At 39.4% G+C, this 23,190-nt stretch overlaps 2 protein-coding genes across 20 annotated transcripts in view; both read right to left on the reverse strand.

Moving 5' to 3' along the window:
* The window catches only part of LOC145457850 (kelch-like protein 24), a 44,463-nt gene extending 24,127 nt beyond the window's left edge, over window positions 1–20,336 (reverse strand). Inside the window, exon 1 of one of the 2 annotated variants that reach the window (XR_013921015.1) lies at window positions 16,498–20,336. Coding sequence is in view for 1 of the 2 variants with exons in the window: in XM_080336177.1 (XP_080192303.1) it covers window positions 16,690–18,309 (1,620 nt within the window). In the remaining variant the exon portion in view is untranslated. Of the gene's footprint in view, window positions 1–15,721 lie in introns of those variants that run through there. The other variant, XM_080336177.1, reaches the window with a different exon arrangement.
* Window positions 1–23,190, reverse strand: part of LOC145455441 (uncharacterized) — a 303,427-nt gene that overhangs the window by 139,567 nt on the left and 140,670 nt on the right. For 5 of the 18 annotated variants that reach the window (XR_013920478.1, XR_013920483.1, XR_013920383.1 and 2 more), the window contains one exon: window positions 20,803–21,584. The exons of 5 other annotated variants lie outside the window; for them this stretch is intronic. Coding sequence is in view for 3 of the 13 variants with exons in the window: in XM_080333774.1 (XP_080189900.1) it covers window positions 12,817–12,878; window positions 14,114–14,143 (92 nt within the window). In the remaining 10 variants the exon portion in view is untranslated. 8 more of the 18 variants (XR_013920346.1, XM_080333544.1, XR_013920397.1 and 5 more) reach the window with 6 other exon arrangements.

Below are 23,190 nucleotides of genomic sequence, written 5' to 3' on the forward strand. Positions count from 1 at the left end.
TTCACTACAGTCCATTTGTCTTGTGATGTATCATACTTTTCAATTGCATCAGAGGTTTCTCCATCTGTTACTGCAAAAATCCACTTGTCGATGTGATAAGCAGAAACTGGACCATGACGAGCATTCATAGAAGATAATGAAGTCCACTGAGCTGAAGTAACATCGTAACATTCCACGTTTTCGACTTGGTATCCTCCAGCACTCACCCCACCGATCACAAATATCTTCTGATCAATTGCAACAACACCACTCTCATAAACAGGATATCTCATTGGTTCGAGATCAACCCACTCTGATGAATATGGAGTGAATCTGCTGAGTGATGAAACTATTACATGATCTTGCCCGACACCACCGATACAATAGATGGAATCATTCAATGATACGAGACTTGTTGAACGAATTGCTGAAGGTTTGTCTTTTAGTTGAAACCATTGATTCGCGGGAGAAGTAAATATTTCTACATCTCTTGTTGCTTCAATATAACTTCCTCCAACAACGCATATTGATCCTGACAAAGAAACTGAGCGAGGCTCGATTCCATGCTCACAAATCATATCTTTCATCCTTTCCCATTTTGAATTCTTGTTCTGAAAATAAAGACGATGGACTGATTTATTTAGACACAACAAGTAGATATGCGAGTCTAGAGGAATCGCCGAGAAATGTTTTAAAGTCGCAAACTTCTCATCATGAAACTTCTCTAATTTCTCAGTTACTGGATTGAAAGATCGGATGCAATCTGCCTGATCGTCAAAAAGAATTATCAATTCATCTTCGCTGATTTCTTGGTTTGTTTTCTGTGATGCTTTCAACAGATGACCATTGATCAACTTGTACAGTCCTAAGTCGTTACTGATAATTTGGTTGGATTCCAAAAGACGTTGTAAATATTCTGGGGAGACTTTCTCAAACTTGATCGCTTCAAGACATTCGCGCAAATGTTCCAGATTTTCGCGATTTTTCTCGATCCAATTGAACAATAACGTTAGTTTTTCTTCTTCGCATAATTTTGATTGTTCCAACTTCACAAAATTCCGGATGCTAGTTTTCTCAATATTTCCAAATTCGGGTTGGTTTGAAATTTCCATAATATTTTCATGAAAACATTCTCTACATCGCGTAGACACGGCATCCAGTCCATACATATCAGCGACATTTCTTGTGGAAAAGTAATTCTCTACATTAACAGATTCCTGCAAAACGTCAGATACTGCTTGTTTCACGTCTTCCAGCTGCATCATGATTGCGACATGAAGAAGATCATTCATTTTTTCATCGGGAATCTCAAATTTGCCCGAATATATGAAATCGATGCAGTTTTTCACACACTGAGAATCGACCTCTTGCAAAACAACTTTTCCTTCCCGAATCTCTTTAGTGTCGTGTTTCAACATAGCTTTGAAATAATCACAACCAGCCGACAATACATTTCTGTGAGTGTAATAGACATCATCTCCTACTTGAATTATGAAATCACAATGATCGTTTTCTTGCTTCATTCGATCTAATTCTTCCATCATCTTCACCGAATGTTTCTCTACATTTCGACACACAATCTGCACCATGATTGTCAATCAACTACAGTCCAATCCTACGATAATTATAATATAGTCAAGCACTGTTATTGAATTAAAGAGGATCAGTTTACTCGAGTAGCCTAATGCCTGTTGAAAGAATCACAATATCACAATAAACGTCACGAGTATGAATTGAAGAAAATTCAACTACACACAAGGTGAACACTGAACAGTGCGAAGTCAGAGACATCCCTGCCACAATGCAGTTATGAAAACTTCTTCCGTCGATTTGCCTTACGTTTTATCCGTTGTATTGACACGAAACCGAATCGTTATAGCGGTCGATTACCACCACCTCGTGAATGATCGAGTTGATTATCCGTAATCTAAATTGTATTTTGGAACATCGGTAAATAGTTCTATACTGTGGTATAGTCCAGGGGCGACCGCATCTGTTTCATGCTCCAACCGAATATCACAAAGATTCTACAGGGTTGGTTCGATTATGTTCACAATAAGAGCAAGTCTGTTCACAATAAGAGCAGTCTCATGTTCACAATAAGAGCAGTCATGTTCACAATAAGAGCAGTCATGTTCACAATAAGAACAGTCTCATGTTCACAATAAGAGCAGTCATGTTCACAATAAGAGCAGTCATGTTCACAATAATATTCACAATACACATACCAGACATGGTGTGTCCGAATTGTTTCTTGCTGTACATTTATTATGGCTTCCATGTGCCATCAACCAGAGATGAGATAAGAGATGAAGCGGTCAAGCACGAGTGATGCGGTCACGCACAGTTGGGTAAGGCATGACGTCATACCTTGCTACTTTACAGGGAAGCATCATCATAATACATACAATAACCCACGTAACATCCCTTTCTCAAAACATCACAAAATAATAGAAAACGAAGCGAACCGGAATAGGATATAAATTACAGCAACGAATCAAGTTGTAACATAGTCTTGCAAGTATGCTGGTCGAATTACTGTACGGCTTGGCCTGCTGCTACTGGAACCAGATAACGACCCATTAGTGTCGCTGTCAACCATCAACCAGAGATGAGATAAGAGATGAAGCGGTCAAGCACGAGTGATGCGGTCACGCACAGTTGGGTAAGGCATGACGTCATACCTTGCTACTTTACAGGGAAGCATCATCATAATACATACAATAACCCACGTAACACGAATAAGACACGATGTCCAAGAGTCAACGCTGTCCGAAACTCCGAACACACCCAGACATGATGACCAAAAACTGACAAATTTTTACATGAAAAAACTATATTTTAACGAAATCTGGCACGATGAGGAATTCCGGAGGTTACATCACGCATCATGGTAGAAATAATTCATCATGCCCCGGCCTGTGTTCAAATATCAAGTCTAGGGTGTGTTCATAAAATCATGTTTGCGGTGTCTTCGGACTGCGTTGACACTCGGACATCATGTCTGGGGCGTGGCGAGTTCGGATATCGTGTCTGGAGGATGTCTGGGGGGTATTCGGACACAATGTCTGGGGTGTGTCTGGGGTAAGGGTCGTTCGGACATCGTGTCTGGGGTGTGTTCGGACTGCGTGTACACTCGGACACCGCCACGCCGTTTTGTGCGGCCCGCGAGAGTCTAAATAAACTTTTTTTAAATTTTGATAAAATGCGTAGGCCTACTAAAAATCGAGTTAATGCAGGGCCTTGATTAACTTTTTCTTATTATATTTCACCATGATAATTCTAAGACAGAGCAAATTGACGGGTGAAAAACGGTGATTTCAGCTCTGAGCGAAAAGATGACCTTTTTTTTTTTTTTATAGTCATCCACCTAGCAATGTGGGGAGAAAAGCGGTATTTTTAGTACTGAGCGGAAGCGATGAGCTTTTTTTTTTTTTAGTCATCCACCTAGCAATGTGGGGTGAAAAGCGGTATTTTTAGTTCTGAGCGGAAGAGATGAGCTTTTTTTTTTTTTTCAGTTAACCAGTCACAAAGTGGGTGAAATTAACCGGTTTTTGAGAATTCTACTCCGGTTTTGAAAGTTGGAAATTTATGAAAAAGTGTCCTCTTTTTAGATTTCCAAAATATGGTAAGCCTAATATAGTGCGGCCCGCGAATGAATTCAGATGTTGAATGCGGCCCGCGAGCTCAAAAGTTTGCCCACCCCTGATATAGAGCGACCAATATCTTTTACCACTAAAGTAGAGGGGTGGCCAACAGTTTCGGCCAGAGGTCCAGATGCGATCTAAGAGCCTTTGCGCGATCCACTTGAATGTTGTTGACCTTTCAGACGTCCGATAGGAGTCAACCGGATTAGGTGACGGTGAAAACAAAGACTTATCTGACTACGCATCAAAATCGGTACTTTCATGAAAGCTCCTAGCTGCGCGAGGGGATGAAAATTTCAAAGTTAATGGATGAATTCGGCTAATTATACTGTACCTTGCATAGGCCTATATTGCGGGCCGTCTCTGTTAACCGCTTGGCACATTTGGCAAGGGCAAGGAAGTCGCATGTTGGACGACACGTTTTCTCATAATTGCGAATATATAGTTAGGCTCAATTCCGTATTCTGGGCGTATTTGGGGATACCCATGCTAAAAGCAGGAAATTAAGTGAAAATAAATCGCGCGAAGTGCTGAGAAAAGTCTAAAGTCAAATAAATCTGCCTCAATATATTCTACTTCATGGTGAGATACGCTGATCTACGAAAATTGTGACCGGCACGTGGCTTATACGCCGGCTATCCGACAGTCGTCGACCATGTCCACATTCAAGTCGTAATACAAGCAATTTCTTCTAAATGAATACTAGCCAGTTTTCAGGATTACCGGACCACGACATAACATATCAGCATCGCCCTTCGCCACATGCCACCTCATGTTGTCGCTTGCCTTTTATATTCTCTGTATTACTTTTCATTCAGTCTGCATGCCTCTTATTTATACTTCGCCTAGGCTAAGGTGGGTTTCTGATATTAAAGGCTACCAGGGTTGAAACCAAGTCACAAGGCTCCGAGTCACAAGTCAATTTCACTTTTATAATTTTGACTTGATTTTGACTCGAGTCATTTTCAACTCACCACCGAGTCAAGTCCGAGTCCAAGTCCAAGTCATCGATCAGAGGGTCGAGTCCGAGTCATGGTATTATGACTCGAGTCGAGTCCAAGTCAATACGTTGACTGCTCAGTTCCCAGCTAAAATCATGTTAAACTCACTTTTTATAACTCTGTTTGGTGATTTTGAATGGTTCGCATTTATAATATAGTGATTTTCCTCACTTTTAACAGGTTCTGATCGCATTCTCACGTGCTAGTACAAATATACGAAATCCCAATAGGGTGGTTATACTTTACTTCTTCAAAATTACGCTAAAATATCGGTCTTGGCCGTCTGCGTCTCGAGTCATATGACTTGGTTCGAGTCATGCGCAATGACTCGAGTCAAGTCGAGTCATCAGAAAATCGTGACTCAAGTCTGACTCGAGTCGAGTCATGACTCGAGTCATTACAACCCTGAAGGCTACTCCAAGTTGTTTCGACACCTTCCTATCTTTTCATTGTATCGCAGTCTTGTGATGCTTTAAAACGATGAAAATATTAATAAACCTGATTGATTGATGTCAAAAAGTGGAGATTATCTGCATCCACACTGTAAAATCTGCATTCACTGAGTACACTTTGTTTCTCATCTGTTGTTCATGTTCATACTTTGGTTGTTCTAAATCAGGGGCGGGCAACATACGGCCTGCAGACAGTTTCCAGTCGAATACGATAATGTGGTCGTTTTCGACCATGAACATTAGCCAACAAGACAAAGCCTCGTTCCAATCAACCTTATGTTTACGTGCAGTCTCTACACAGGGTTGGTACGTCCAACATGCAGCCAGATAGTTCAAAGAACTTTCTCGACCACGGATTAATTTTAACAGCTACTGAATTACATTACGTTACTGAATTCATTGACTACTGTTTTTGGTGTCGATGCTTTACTCTCAAAGTTTATATTATGTAGGCTTACCAAATTTTGGAAATCTAAAAAGAGGACAATTTTTCAGAAAATTGCAACTTGCAAAACCAGAGTAGAATTCTCAAAAAACGGTGAATTTTTCCCACTTTGTGGTCGGTTGACTAAAAAAAAGGTCTTCTTTTCTGCTCAGAACTCAAAATACCGTTTTTCTCCCCACATTAACAGGTGGATGACAAAAAAAAAGGGTCTCTTTTATTCGCTCAGAGCTAAAATAACCGTTTTTCACTCCGAAATACCCGCCGGAGCATCACTTCTGTGCTAATTTGCGGCATATCACTCGCAATTTGCTCTAAATCTTACCTGAATTTTCAAAAAAGAGGGCAAAATCTCGAAAAAAAGAGGACAAAAGGGCGTCCTCCGAGGACACTTTCAAAAAAGTCAAAACAGGACAAATCCTCTTAAAGGAGGAGGTATGGTAAGCCTAATATTATGTACGATTTGTTCCTTGTATAGATGGATAAAGACGCGATTGATGTATCGATTCAGAAATCCGGCACGCCAAGTATTGGGGAGATGTGGTACCGATGGATCAAAAATTTGAAAATGATCGCTGGCCCCAAAATGTGTAGCCGAAAACAGCAGGTCTTTTGCTGACTCAGCACTTTGATACAAGCTCTACCTATCGTGCTCATATACATGAATATCCGTCTTTTCAAAAAATATTTATGGACGTTTAAAATTTGTTGCTCGAACGTGTCATCGGTCCCCACCCGGTGGGTCCAATGGCACACGACCCTGGGACCTTTGACACATATACCCGAAAAAACTCAGATGTGACAACTTTTCTTGCTCAGTATTATAATCTAATTTACAGCAAGACAAAGAAGAATTTTCGGTCGCAACCGTCAAAAAATAGATTAAATATTGACTCAAATGTTGTCATAAAATCAGGTTTGGATTTAGGCTCGGACTTATAAATTTGAGGGTACATACATATTGCCCGAAAATCGACAGTGTGACTTCCAAAGACCTCGTTATAGCGATAAAACATCATATGCAATTATTACATAAAGATTTTCTGTACGTAGTCATGTTTCATTTGTTTCGTGATTAGTATGCTTGATTATTTTGCTTGATTTGGCTATTGTATCATCGGTCCCCACCCTACTAATTTTGTACATGAATCGAAAAAAAATCCACTCAAGGAAAGTACTGAAAAAAATAATAGGTTCCATTATATAGCCTGATACAAGCCCTAGACTTCACAATAAAAATGATTGCTGGTTTGTTCGTGTTGAAGGTTACAAAGAAAAATGTATATGTCGATCTAAATTTAGTTTTCACCCCCCAAAACAAAAAACATCTGTGAGAGACCCCATAGTTCGCGCACGTCGAATTTTTTTGTATGTGTTGAAAGATGTTGCCAGCATGCAATTGTAGACAAGTTCACGGAGTGTAATCATGGACTTATCATAGAGAATTTCCAAAGTATTTTCGGTCCCAGTGATCCATCGGTACCACATCTCCCCTACTTCATTTTTCCAGATCCGGTCCGCCGAACGAAGAAGTTGCCCACCCCCGTTCTAAATGTACACCGCATAATAATCAGGTCGACAACTCGCTTGATTCACAATTTCATGCTTTCAACACAGTTTATTTTTACAAACAGTAGCCTAGACGAGTAAGAAACCCAATTATACGTGATTCATTTCACAGGAAATTGTGAGAATTCACACATACGCAGTTGTGAGCAACAGATAGAACGAAGACAGAGAGACATTAAATTCAAGCTTAACCTGAACACAGTCATGTCTTAGAATGTGCAACCTAAATTCCAGTTTCCCTAAAGAGACCGTGTTTCGGCTTCGGGAATAGTCAGAGTTAACATATCTGCAAAAAGCAGTGGTTCTTGTCCTTTTTCTAGCCATGGCCCAATTTCAATTTTGCAAATATGTCATAGCCCACCACTAGGCCTCAGTCTCCATTTAAGCGGATGCAATACGGCAGGTTTAGGCATTGAAGTTCATATGATCATATCAAATCATAGTTCGTTCTCATGAGCACGATAATGGCAAATGTATGTATCGCAAGCTTGGACGTTTCAAACTATACAGTTCTTCTGTAGCCTTGATAAGAAAACTGAAAATTAGGGTGGAACATTTCCAAAATTATATTAGAATTAGAGCAAGAAACATTTCACAAATTAGATTAGAGTCAGATTACTGGCATCTTCCTCTGATTAGTCGAAGTAGACAACTAAAAATATCCAGTTGTCCGAGTCTGTCTGGACCGTATCTGCCTTTTTGGGTCAATTGTTTGATTTGGGGGTCCGACTTGGATTATAAATTGATGCCTGCATTGCGCTTCGCCCGGTCACTAGATGTCGACAAAGTGAAAGAGGCACTTTTCGTAATGAGTTTTGAAATTTTGCCGGTGCCTGATTCTATCGTCGTGAGTCGAGACAGCCTGTGACCCAGGAAGGTGATCTGGGGTTTGAATTTTATGAATTCTTCGTTTGATTGAGTCGTCAAATTCTTACTCGCTTTGGGACGTCGCGCAGGACTGGGCCGGTTCACGTCCTCCTCGATCTGCAAAAAATAGCAGGGGGTCAGTCAATACTAGCAGTGGAATCACAAGATATTAAGGTATATTTCTGAGCCCGATCCCGGGATTAATTCTATTGAAATCCCGAAATTTTGAGAAAGCTTCTACCAGACCTGATGTAGAGCTTACTTTGCTCTTAAGCAGCATTACAATATAAGCTGACAGTCTTGAACAGTCTACATTGCTGCGATAATAATACGAACTATGGAACAAAAATGAACTATGCCAGTGTCTACATCTTTTTCGAAATGGCTCACTATTTTGTAGTATACGCAAAACTTGTCCAGTTCACCTTCACATAATACATCAAATCCATAGCAATCCTGATCGGAATAGGGATGGGTAAGGCTGCAACTCATCGGAAATGCTAATGCTAAAAACTAATCGGCATTCGAGAGTGTTGGATCACGGTCTAACAGTGGTTTTCAACTGGGGTCGAGGAAACATTATAAGGAAACCTCGAGCCGATTGATAAATACAATATTGGAAACTAGGGTAGATTATGTGAATCCATTTTGCCTCTAACTGCTAAAACTTCGTGGCTTACATAAGCCGAATGACCGTTTGATACCAGATATCAAACTGTGCCAGCTCATTTTAATTGCCTGCAAGCCATTTAGTCAATGGGTAGACCTATTGTTACAAACATTTCGCTGTATCGGGCTAAATTGTTGAGGTTTGTGGAAAAACTGCAAATTAGGAATGGAAAGGTCAATCAGAGCAACAATAATAAGAAACCGCCTAAACGATGATACTCTCAGTGTTTACATGATTTTACGTCGGTGTTACAATATATGTATGTGGCATGCATGTGTGTTTTTCTATTTCGCTAATCCTGCGATTTCAATTTTGATCACGAAATCCCAACCCTAGTCAATACACCCACGCAGGGGGACTCCCCATCTTCCGTGGGTCCCGCACTTATTTTGGTATCCTATCTTGAAAAAAAGATTGCGCATATGATAGGAATCTGAACTTGTACTATTCAAAGTTCTTCAAGCAGGTTTCGTCTACTTCTACAACTACCTGAAGTGGTTAGTTTTTATTATCGAATGTAAACATGGAATGGCAATGATAGATTTTGCAGCAGCGAATGTAGGATTTCTGGCAATCCAAAAGTTATCTTCCAGAGAGAGCGCAGATTTTACTGAATCTGGTCTTGATCGAAAGCTACTGTCGCAATGAATCCGGAAATATAAATTAAAATATTATGAGGCACTGAGTCACCCAGAATTCACCCTCCAAGTCTGAATTATCGGCATTGTCCGAACAATGTAAGAACCGCAATCAATCTTCCCTCTAATTTTTGACGAGTCTGCGCACACTCACGAAATCACTGCGCAGACCCTAGCACAACGGTGCGTAACGACTAAAAAAAGGTCATCATTTCGGATTTTTTGTGAACAACTTGGATTTTCCGTGCGCAGTGACCGTTTCTACACTGCGCATTTGCGCAGCTTAGAGAGAACATGGGTCGCAATGGGTCATTGTTATGATCATCGTTTTTCGGTCATTCGATTGTTCTGAATAATGCAGATTATAAATGTTGAGGTTGGTTTTTCATCCAAGTAGGGAGTCTGGCCATATTTTCATTTATATTTTCAGAATCAGTGCGACAGTAGCTTTCGATCGAGGCCAGATTCAATAAATTCTGTGCTCTGGAAGATAACTATTGGATTGGTAGAAATCCTACAGTCGATGCCGCCAATTAAGACCGAATGAAGCCTCAGCGAAGCAGAACCAAGCTGCAAAACCGGTCGTTGCCATTCCATGTTTACATCCGATAGTTTTTCTACTCTTGCACTTCTACTTTTTTGAAACAAAACTAGTTGCTTGCTACACTTTGGATTTCGCAAAGTGGAGAGTAGTTTAGTGATACTTGCAATTCTTATTTGATTGATAACGATTTCAAACTACTTCCATTTCTACATAAGTTTTTAGGAAAAACTACTCGCATATTATAGTAGATAGTAGTTTTGTGATGGTTTTGCAACTTGCGTGATAACAATTTTAAACTACTTCCAGCTACAGTTTTTCGACAAAACAAAGCCTAGAAAACACTTACGGTACTTTTTCACATATCTGGAAATCACGATTTCTATTTGTACTTCAGTCGAAATTTCAACGCTACTTCTCCTTTTATTTGAGCACCGATGATGAACACTTTGATTAGCTCTGCTGCTGGAACACAACGATGTCGATTCACCCCCAACCCAACCTTCACTCACATTTGTCACCCACCTTATTAAATCAGGATCAACCGACTTTTCCTGCACACACATGAGCCAGCGGTGGGACCTGGGGCGCTTTCTGGCAGATCACTCCCGCTGATGGGCTGACCTTCGACCAGTTACTCGACGGGCCGGAAATCCAACCCGAACGAGGCGGACGCTGGAATAAAACGGGGTCCGTTTTTTATGTCAAGAGGAAGCAAATTGTGACAGAGACTCGATTAAAATTATAATTGTAACTACACAGTTATTTCCAAATTAGATTAAAATAACAACAATAGCTATACATTTTTTCCATATGAGATTAGAATTAGATCTACCCAGTGTTTTCCAAATCAGACTAGAATTACAGAATTTGCAAAAACTTGGACATGGAATGAAGTTCAGTTCATATCAAATCAAGTATGAGAATGGTAAATGTGAAGACACCAAATTTGGCTCGATTCAGGTGACACAGACACGTGACAAGAGAATGGATTAGAAATAAATTGAGAGAACAGCAACATTTCTCAAATGAGATTAAAATTACAATTAGAGCAAAGAAACATTTCACAAATCAGAATAGAATTAGATTTCCGGCATTTCGCTATAATTACCTTAGTCTCATCACACAACTAGAATTACTGTAACTAGTTGTCCAAGTCTGTACAGAGGTAGTCAGTAGCCTAACAAAATACTTCTGCTTTTTCGAAATACTCTAGTAGTTTTCCTTTACTTGCATCACTTACTTCACTAAATTAAATTTTATGCTACTTTTACTCAGTCACATTTCTAACTCACCTACCTTTCGCTAATCACAGTTTGTCAAGTAGAAGTGTTAAGTTCTTCCAATAAGGGAGATAGAGTGACAAAGATGGAGAAATTCAGGTGCTGCTTTTGCGAAGAACCCTGACTTTTTGTCGTGCTTTGCGCGAATATTCGGGGCGACCAATATCATTCCGCCAAAGTATGGGTCAATAAAATTGATGTTGCAGTTTGCGTGGTTCATGTGCGTAATTTCAGGTCGCCTACAGTTGCCCATATGGCAGTTTCATCACAGTAAGCTTAACTAAAGTGCAGCAAAATGTTTGGAATTATAGGACCGGCCTTATTTCAGTTTGCGTCCTATTAGCTCAAAACATCAAGGTAGTGTCCTGGTAGAATTTATCCACATCGGTCATTGTCTTATTAACTAAAGACATTGCAATACGACTGACGGCGTCATACCATCACATTTTCTGAAAGGAGGCACTAGGGTGTGAAAAGTGAACCACTGTTCTATAGCAATGGCGTCATCTGTAGGCTATCAAATGATAGATCGAATCCTCATGCTGTTAAAACAGATATCTCCGGGATGTAGCAACACGAACCAACCTCTCTGCACCGTCAGTTTCCATGTTTCGAGAGTGTAGTTATGACGGATTTTCAAAACTGCTAACATAATTCAGTAGTTTCAAAAGACAGCAAATTCAACTCCTTCCTGAAGTAGGCCAGTTCTGGGTTACTTGGAACAGCACTACTCCTACTCATACTTGAGTGAAATATGCATCACTACTTCTACTCGAGTAGTCTTCTTGACTACTTTGACAACTTCTGTTCATGCATGTGAACTAGGGTTGTTTTTCGGATTCTTGGGATTCACTGATTACATTGCAAACTTGCCTAAAAAAGGCTGCGCGCCAAATTTGGCTCGATTCCAACCAGCTGAATTTAAGTTTTTGAGTTTATTAAAAAAAAAATGATTTTTTTCTAATTTGACTGCCAACCCAATGAAATTGTCGAGTTGCCTAAAAAAACGACGCATAACAATTTTTGCTCCCTTCCAACCGGTAGAAGCGAGGTTAATGCAGTTGAAGGTTTTAGATTTGCAAAAATAGTATTTATGGTGGGTAATCACAGAATTATTGATGAAAAACTCAATTAACTTCTCTTCTACGGGCTGAAATTGCGTCAAATTTGTTTTGCAACGTTTTCGTAGACAACTCAACCAGTTCATGAGATTCACAGCAGAAAATCGAAAAAAAAAAAAATTTAAATTTTTCTAATAAATGATAAATTTCAATTGACTATGCCTCGACTTCTACTGGTAGGAATTGAGCCAAATTTGGTGTGCTGCGTTTTTTTACGCAAACTAACATTTTAATCAGCGAATCCTCGGGATACGGAAAAGTTATTGTGAACAACTCTAATGCACCCAATCTCAGATAGTTATTTTTTAGTGACTATTTCGCGACAACTTACAGACTTTACCCCCCTCCGAATTTACTGGAAATCAGAGAGCCATATTTAGTGCATGAATTCTTTGTCCGCTCAGAATGAGCTGGATGTAGGAGTTTGTAGAGTGTAAATATATGGTGCGCTGATGTTGAGGAAGATAACATGTTGATAAGAAAATCCATGGGATTCCACTTGATTCAATAACAATGAAATCGTCTACATTGTGGACAGAATGTTTGGTATATACTTCCACATTGTCACCAATTCTGGACATGTCACAAAATTACACAGAAACTCACCTGTAATCATCAGTCCTGGAAATCTTAATGTCGGAATCTTGTCTTTTAGCCGGTGACAAAGCCTGAAAGAAAATCTCATAATTACACAGCCGAAAAAATAGACTTGAACAGTAAAATTAAACAGTGGTTCCAGCAGCCACCTCGAGCTGTATAGAGTACAAAATACTTTCATTTGGTGTAGAAAATATGTTGGTGTCCGCAGAGAAGTGGTTCACTTTGGTTTATCCATTACATCTTTACGACATTACAGAAACGTCACAGTGCATGTTTATACAATTTGGGAAGATTTGGTTGTTCATTAAACTCTGGCCTGTGCCCAATGTCACATCAACGGTGCAATCAAGTACAAGTATCTCATAAAAGAGTTTAACCACGATCGCCACTAATGAATATAGAGGCATGCATGGATGCTTGCTTCTCAACGGGATTTCAAGAACATGCAGCACAGTTGTTAGCCATACCTCGATTGTTCTACTAGCAGTCATGCGTGGTTCAATCACTTCCTGTAAAACGTGTTAGTAGCTTTAGCGTGGGAGCAGTGTGCAGCTTAAAAGCCTGTATGTTGCGCGAAGCTTGCAGTTTTTCTGAAATGCGCACTCCCTTGACCACGCGTTTAGTGTTTTTGTCATAAGACCAACTCTAATTAATACCCTTAATCTCGGCAACATGCTCGGCAAAAACTAAAAGGACGAGTTTACCCCTGAATCCAGTATACAAATATTAAGTGCTCTAGTCTAAACCTAAACCTTTTTCGGCTTTTGGCATGCACGTTAATAATTTATGGGTGATAGATATGATGAATCATATAGTAATCGCAAGCACTGATTGACTTGTTTTTAATTGGGGATTTGGGAACGTATCAATTTGAAACACATGCCGTATAATGCGTAATGTGACATTGTCACAGTGACAATGGCAACAAAGAAGGTTTGAACTAAACTATATGGAAAGAGTAACTTCTTGCAACTTCAATTGCTACTCATACTTTGCCACACTGCCTTTATTTTGAATATGGATAACGCATGCGAGGTGCGTAGGAAATGTCATCGTGGCATATCAATGAACAGGCTTCCAAGTAAACCAATTTCCTGTTCATTTGATACATCCTACGATTTTGGTCCTTCAAGAACCAAGTTTTATATATTGAATTCCAAGCAACCTGTTGCGGTCCACACAGAATAGCTTCGCGGGCCGCATCCGGCCCGCACTTTGCCCAGATCCGTTCTATATCATTGATGGCAAATAATCGAATCCGAAATTATTGATTTTGTAAATGGATAAATTCAGAATTACTCACTTTTATCTCCTGGACGGAATTGTCAGACATTGATGCATGTCAGATTCCAACTGATTGATATCGGCTGATTTTGCCATGCAAACTTCTTTTATCACCAAAGCCATTTCCCATCCAACAACCAGACTATTAAACGATACCTATGTTATCCGATATGATGATATTCTGATTGCAATCCACTGTAACAAAATGAAGAGTGGTTATGAAAAGTAAAATCAATTAAACTATACACGGTACACCAGTGGTTCTCAAACGCCGTTCCGCCAGGTATATAACAACTTTATCAAATATTTTTTAAATTTCATTCATTTTTATTCAATGCGATTTGGCATCACTAATAATCTTGATTATTGGGTGCCCTTCCTCAAAAAAATACCCATGACATATTGCAATAGGCATTCTGTTTCAATCATTACCGTGCCACGACGCACCATCCCATTTAATGAAGTTTAGGCTAACATAGGACTCTGAAAAGAGTGCCGAAAATTCAGCAGAGAAAACCTTGGCGGAAAAGGATTAGCCTTTGTTGACCGAAAACATCGATATATATATATTGTCCATATGTGCTCAAACGGCTGTCACCGAATCTCACTGTCCTGGCCATCTGTACCTGACAGGACAAATGCCATCCCACAGAGAATAAAATTGTTTGCCAGCGAGCAAATACCACTTTGGAATCGTGTGCATCTTCTCACCCAGCTCTACCGGAAAATCTGATAATTCTGAGATAATAAAAAATTGATATCAATATGTATGCAATTACCAATAGTATTGACCAACTCGGTAATGAATTATAAAATATTTTCGCGCGAAAGCTACATAAACACTCTGCCTACACTGAGTAGAATGAATGCGCTCACAAGTACTGGGGAAAATATCCATCAAACTGTGGGGAGGCCGTTTTTCGGGTGTGGGCTGACGAAGTGCTTTTTATGCGCTGATTTTGTGGATGATCAGGTACAGTATAGCTGTTATCATGCAGGTGTTTTCGTGCCGCATTTTTTATTCGTCGTAGCCAGAGTATCTTACGTTTTGTCGCAGAGAGCAATCGCCAAGGTGGCACGACAAGGTGCTTAGTTCTATTCCAAAACGCTTCATCTTCATCTCTCGATATTGTCGAAGAGAAGAATATTATTCGTGTTGGCGTAGTCAGTTAAATTCACGGCCTTCGGCGCGAAAGACTGTAAAAGACTCTCGGCAGTGAACTCAGCAGACTCACTGCCGTATATACGCATGGATGCCATCATGAACATGGTTAATTATGATTACAACCCTCAAAATGTCACTCTCTTGCACCAGGTATTTGCAAAAAATGGTTGCACACTTTACATTTTTAATCCACCGGTCCGCCAAATATTTTTTGAAATCATACCGGTCCGTGAGGTGAAAAAGGTTGAGAACCACTGATATACACCACGGGTTGCTCAAGACTGACCATCGTACCAGAAGATGTGGTATACAACGAGATGCCGACAGTCGCCTCATAAAACATAGGCCTAATCGAAATGGTTAGTTTTGAGTATGAGTAAAAATCAGGAATCTAGATCATGGATAGCAAAAAAAATGACTTTTTTATTACGCGCACCCAAATTCATCAAAAACAATAAGAAATAACAAGATGAACAAAAATTTCATCTGATTTTATTTCGTACATAATTATCATTTTTTATCCACGACTCTCATAAAATAAGATAGACATATAAACTTGTAACCTAAGCTCATACTGTTGTGAGTATTCCCTTTTGAAGAGTGAATATCTTGAGCAAATATGTATGCGGCTCAACAAGGAGATAGTGCACACTGATTTGACTTTTTTCATATTGAATCATTGAGTGCTGCTGGTCTTTTAATACTGAATTATGGGAAGTGTAAAACTTATACTGCCGACAGTAATCAGTAGTTCCTAACTCCTGATATTGGCCATGTAACCCTTGTGCAATGAATTTTCCAAGTCATCAAAATCATCGATCATATTTATATTGAGTAGGGAACTACAGTAAATATATGATGGGCTGTATCAACTAAAATTGCCGGCAGATTTATACACTTTCGTGCTTCTCATCAAAATTTTTGGTTATTATTGCTATGACATTCATCAAATGGTACAAATCGATCACATGCAAAAATTTGAAAAGCTGAACCTATAAAGTTTTGCCGCTCTGAAACAAAAAAATACACAATCTTCAAGGCAATTATGATGGATTGAAAATGAAATGAATCGAAAATTGTAATTATTTTCATTCATGTCTCAGCTGCAGATTTGTACAAACTACTAATCTAGTTGGTTGATGGTAAAGAGTAGTTCCAGCTGCAAATTTTTGAAGCGAGTAGTTCGGCGTGAATAGTGAAACTGGTGTTCTTGCAGCTATTGCTAGCAAGGAGTCAACGCTACCAACAATGGCGTGGCCAGGGAATGGGTTTTGAGGGTCGAAAACCGTTCATTTCAAACTCAAAACCCCGTTCTTTTGAAACGCAGATTCTATTTCCAACTCAGTAATTCGCATCATAAGTAGCCTACTGCAGTTGCTTCAGAACTGAAAATCCAGTAATTTGTACAAGTTTGCTCATGTGAGTGCAATCTATCTCTTCACGAATACGGATTTGTAAATCTCAAAACAGTGATTTATTTTTGGTGTCACTATGGTCCATTTGTCTTGTGTTATATCATACTTTTCAATTGTATTAGAGGTTTTTCCTTCTGCTACTGCAAAAACCCACTTGTCATGTTGATAAGCAGAAACCCAATCATGCCGAGCATTCATAGAAGAAGATGAAGACCATTGAGCTGAAGTAACATCATAACATTCTACGTTGTTGACTTGGAGTCCTCCCCTCCCTCCACCGATCACAAATATCTTGTGATCAACTGCAACAACACCATTGTCACATACAGGATATCTCATTGGGTTAAGATCAACCCACTCTGACGAGGATGGAGTGAATCTGCAGAATGAAGAAACTATGGCACCATTTTGTCCTCTACCTCCGATACAATAGATGGAATCATTCAATGATACAAGACTTGCATCAGATATCGCTATAGGTTTGTCTTCTAGTTGAATCCACTGATTCACGAGGGAAGTAAACATTTCCACATCACTTGTTGCTTTAGGATCGCTTCCTCCAACGACAAATATCGCTCCCGACAAAAAAACTGCACAAGGATAGTTTCCATGATCACAAATCATATCTTTCATCTTTTCCCACGTTGATTTTTCGCTCTGAAAATTGAGTCGGTAAACTGATTTCGTCACACATAAAACGTAGATATACGAGTCTAGAGAAATCGCAGAGAAAAGTGGTAAATTCTTAAACTTCTCATCATGGAACTTGTCTACTTTTTCCGTTACTGGATTGAAGGATCGGATAAGATCTGTGTCATTATCAAAAAGAATTATCAATTCATCTTTGCCAATTTCTTTGTTTCTTTTTTGTGATGCTTTTAAAAGATGTCCATTGATCAACTTGTAAAGTCCTAAGTTGTTACTGATAATTAGGTTAGATTCCAAAAGACGTTCTAAAAATGCCGGAGAGACTTTATTGAAGTTGATTGCTTCGAGACATTCGTCCAAATGTTCCCGATTTTTGCAATTTTTCTCGACCCAATTGAACAATAACTTTAGTTTTTCTTCTTCACATAACTTTGATTTTTCCGACATCACAAATTTGAGGATGATAGTTTTTTCAATGTTCCCAAATTCAGGTTGATTTGATATTTCTATGATATTTTCATGAAAAAATGCTCTACATCGGGTAACGACGGCATTCAGTCCATACATATCGGCAACATTTTTTGTGGAAAAGTAATTCTCTACATTAACTGATTCCTCCAAGATGTGAGATACTGCCTGTTTGACATCATCCAACTGCATCATGATTGCGACATGAAGAAGCTCATTCATCTTTTCTTCAGGGATCTCAAATTTGCCCGAATATATGAAATCGATGCAGCTTTTCACACACATAGAATCGACCTCTTTCAAAACAACTTTTCCTTCACGACTCTCTTTTGTGTCGTGTTTCAACATAGCTTTAAAATAATCACAACCAGCCGACAATACATTTCTGTGAGTGTAATAGACATCATCTCCCACTTGAACTATGAAATCACAATGATCCTTTTCTTGCTTCATTCGATATAATTCTTCCATCATCTTCACTGAATGTTTGTCTACATTTCGACACACAATCTGCACCATGGTTGTCGATCAACTACAGTATATAATTATCCTACGATTATTAAAATATAGTCAAGCACTGTTATTGAAGTAAAGATGATTAGTTAACTCAAGTAATGCCTGTTGATTGTTTATAGAATCATAATACGTATATCAACGTCACGAGTATGAATTGAAGGAAATTCAACTACACACAAGGTGATCACTGAACAGTGAACAGTGCGAAATCAGAGGCATCCCTGCCATAATGCATTTGTGGAAACTTCTTCCATCGATTTGCTTTACTTTTTATTCGTTGTATTGACACGAAACCAAAGAATTATTGCGGTCGATTACCACCGCCTCGCGTATGATCGAGATTATCCGTAATCTAAATTGTATTTTCGAACATCGTAAAATAATTTTTTACTATGATATTTTCCAGGGGCGGCCGCATCTGTTTCACGCTCCAACCGAATATCACAAAGATTGGTTGTAAAAGAGCAGCAACACGAAAGATTTCACTCCGTGTTTGGAAACGAAATCAGCGAAGCATGTGACTTGTCAGTGTCATCTGACGGATAATTAGTTTTTGCATTTGCACTGAAGCCGTTACCAATGATATATATATATTTATCATTGCGGTTACTGACGGGGTAAACCTTGTGCTATCAGTAACATTTATTCAGTTTATTAATAGTTTCATCATTTCAGAACACCACAAGAATGTTAAGTTAAGCAGAGAATATAAAATGCATGCTAGCCCTACAAATGGGTACAATCTTTGAAAATATATGCATTTACGATGATGCAGGAGCTATTTAGTGCAGTTTTTACGACTCATAAACGTGTGTCAGATTTATCACAAAACTATTTTCTACTTTTCAAAATCCAAAATGTAGAAAGTAGGTAGTTGTAGGCCTAAGCAACAGTTCGAGTAGTAGTGGAAGTAAAATTTCAAAATGTCACAATTAGAGTATGTAGCGCAAATAAGCAAAACGTACTCAAGTACTGCAAATAGGGACAATCTTCAGCAATATATTCAGTTACGAAAAGTGGCTATTTTACGGCCTTCTTAAGACAATTTCACTCACAAAAATGATCCCAATTATCAAAAAACTACTTTCTACTTTCCAAAACCCAATGTGTGAAAAGTAGTTTGCATATAATCTGCTTAAGTAGTTGCTTTTACTAATGGTACAAAAAGATAGTTACTTCAGTACTCCCCGAACGTAGTAGTACATTATTATAGACCCCCTTTGGCGATATGGCAAAAAGTGGAGAAGATTATCTGCAGCCGCGTGGACTCTCTCTCACACCGTAAAATCTGCATTCACTGTGTACACTTTGTTTTTCATGCTTGGTTGTTCTAAACCAGGGGCGGGCAACATACGGCCTGCAGACAGCTTCGGGTCGTACACGATAATGTGGCCGTCGTCTACATTCACTCGCGAGCCACCGTTTTGGACCATGAACATTAGCCTAACAAGACAAAGCCTCGTTCCAATCAAAATTACTTAACAGAGGGTTTGTACGTCCAACATGCAGCCAGATAGTTCGAAGAACTTTCTCGACCACGGATTAACTTCAACAGCTATTGAATTACATCACGTTACTAAATTCATTGACTACGGTTATATTCTCTATGCTTTACGCTCAAGTTGATATTATATACGATTTGTTCCTTGTATAGGTGGATAAAGACGCGATTGATGTATCGATTCAGCAATCCGGCCCGCCAAGTACTTCATTCTTCCATATCCGGCCCGCCGTAAAGTAGACAAGAAACGTGATTCATTTCGCAGGAAATTATGAGAATTTACTCTTATGCAGTTGTAATCAACAGATAGAACGAAGACAGAGAGACATTGAATTTCAATCTTAACCTGAACACCGTCGTGTCCTCAATTTATTGTAGATATATCTTAAAAACCTGCTATGCCAAAGCCTCAGGTTCCGCAAACAACAACCCAATATTATTCAGACCACTGAGACGAAGTGAAGATGTCAAACCAGCTGTAGTAACTAAGAGCGAAAGAATCAAAACTTCTGTGCAATCATCTGTACATAGTTAGGCTTACCATATTTTGGAAATCAAAAAAGAGGACACTTTTTCAGAAATTTACAACTTGCAAAACCGTAGTGAAATTCTCAAATATCGGTTAATTTATCCCACTTTGTGATCGGTTGACTAAAAAAAAAAAAAAAAAAAAAAAAAAGGTCTTCTTTTCCGCTCAGATCTCAAAATAACGTTTTATACTCCGCATGGCGAGTTGGATGACTAAAAAAAAAAAAAAAAAAAAAAGGTCGTGTTTTCGCTCAGAGCTAAAGTAACCGTTTTTCACCCGTTGGAGCTTCACTTCTGTGCTAATATGTGCCATATCACTCGCAATTTATCCTAAATCTGCTCTAAATCCTAAAAAAGAGGACAAAATCTCAAAAAAGAGGACAAAAGGGCGTCCTCCGAGGACACTTTCAAAAAAGTCAAAAAAGAGGACAAATCCTCTTAAAAGAGGACGTATGGTAAGCCTATACATAGTAAGTATAAGAATGTGAAACCTAAATTGCAGTTTCCCTTAGTCAAGAGAGAGACCGTGTTTCGGCTTCGGCAAAAGTGAGGGTCAACATATCTGCAAAAGTAGTGGTTCTTGTCCTTTTTCGTAGCCATGGCCCAACTTCCATTTTGCAAATATGCCATGACCCACCACTCGGCCTCAGTCTCCTTTTAAGTCACTGCAATACGGCAGGTTTAGGCCTAGCAGTTCATATCAAATCATAGTTCGTTCCCATGAGCACAAGAATGGCAAATGTATGTATCGCAAGCTTGGCTCGTTTCCAACTACACAGTTATTCTGTAGCCTTTACAGGAAAAACGGAAATTAGAGTGGAACATCTCCCAAATTAGATTTAAATTAGAGGAAAGAAACATTTTACAAATTAGATTAGAGTCAGATTACTGGCATTTCGCTCTAATTAGGCAAAATCAGACAATTGAAATTATCCAATTGTCCAAGCCTGTCTGGACCGTATCTGCCCTTTTTAGTCAATTGTTTGATTTGGGGATCCGACTTGGATATTTGGGGCCTGCAGTGCGCTTCGCCCTGTCACTAGATGTCGACAAAGTGAAGGAGGGGCTTTTCGTAATGAGTTCTCCCTCAACAAATTCGAAATTTTGTCGGTGTCTGATTCCGTCGTCGTGGCAACCAGATAGGGGTCTGGGGTTTGAATTTTACGAATTCTTCATTCGATTGAGCCGCCACATCCTTACTCGCTTTGGAACGTCGCGCAGGACTGAGCCGGTTCACGTCTTCCTTGATCTTCAAAAATAGAAGGGGGCCAGTCAATACTAACCTTGGAATCCCGGGATTTTTAGGTTCATTTCTGATAGCGATTCCGGGATCACCTCTATTGAAATCCTGGGATTTAAAAAAGCATCTTCGAGACCTGAGACTGCTTTCACCAACAGTTTTTTTCTGGCAAAACCAGGCCTACAATACCTTATTTTATATTTATTCGGAAATTTCTACTTATACTTGTACTTGAGTACAAATTTACGACGCTACTTATCCTTCCATTTGAGTAGCAACAATGAATACTTTGTTCTTCTCTTGAAACAGCGATGTCGAATCACCTCCAACCCTAACCTTCACCCACCTTTTTACATCGAGATCGACTGACTTTTCCTGTAGGCATCCGAACCAACGGTGCGTCTTGGGAAACTTTCTGGTGGATCACTCCTGGCTAGTGGGCCGACCTTTTATCAATTGGGCGGTGTGCCGGAAATCCTTCCCGAGCAAGGGTGACACTGGAATAAAAGGGTGTCCGTTTTTTGGGCAACGCGAAGAAAATTGCGACACTGACTCGATTACTATCATAATTGTAAATATACAGCGTATGCTAAATTACATCAGTAGAAGTATTAAAAAAATTAGATTACTATTACTGAATTTACGAAAGCTTGCACATTAAATGAAGTTCAGTTAATATTAAATCGCAGAGTTCCTTCCCGAGAATGGCAAATTGCTGTTTCTTGGCTCGATTCACGCGATACAGTTCGCCTAGATCCTTTTCATGAAAGCCAGAAAATAGATGCGGTATAAAATTAGAGCATAGAAATATTTCACAAATCAGATAAGAATTACACAACTAGAAATATCTAGTTGTCCAAGTCTGCACAGTGGAGGTCACTAACAAAGTTCTTCTACTTTTTCCAAGTAATCGAGCAGTTCTTCACTACTGGTAGCACCTACTAGAGTAAGTAAAATGTCCGTTACTTTTACTTGTAATCTGTCATAATTCGTAACTTAACCACCTTTCACTATTTCCAGTTTGTCAAGCGGAAGTGTTAAGTTCTACCGATAAGAGAGATAGAGTGACCAAGGCGGAGAAATTCAGGGGCTGCTGTTGCGGAGAGTCAAGACTTTTTGTCGTGCCTTGCACGAATATATGGGGTGAACAATATCTTTCCACTGAAGTCTGGGTCAATATAATTGATGCTGCAGTTTGTGTGGTTCATGTGAGCAATTTCAGGTCGCCTAGTTGCCCGTATGGTAGTTTCATCACAGTAAATAGGCCAAAAGTGCAGCAAAACGCTTCGAATTATACGAACTGTCCTGCCGTATTTCAGTCTCTTACCTAATAGGGCAAAACATCAACGTAGGGATTGTAATACGAGAGAGGGCGCAATAGCGCCACGCCGCCACCTACTCTAAAATAGAGCGCTGGTGTGAAAAAGAAGCCAAGAACCACTGTTCTATCGCAACCGTGTCCTTTTATAGGCTAATATATGATACACCCGAATCCTGATGCTGGTAAAATATATATCTCCTGGGATGTAGAAACATAAACCTGGGCAGCTCTCTGTACCACACGCATGTGAGTTTCCAGGTTACGAGAGTGTATTTATGACGGATTTTCAAAACT

Source organism: Botryllus schlosseri, chromosome 1, assembly GCF_051294905.1.
Source record: "Botryllus schlosseri isolate E-star chromosome 1, Bs_hap1, whole genome shotgun sequence".
In the NCBI taxonomy this organism is placed as follows: domain Eukaryota; kingdom Metazoa; phylum Chordata; class Ascidiacea; order Stolidobranchia; family Styelidae; genus Botryllus; species Botryllus schlosseri.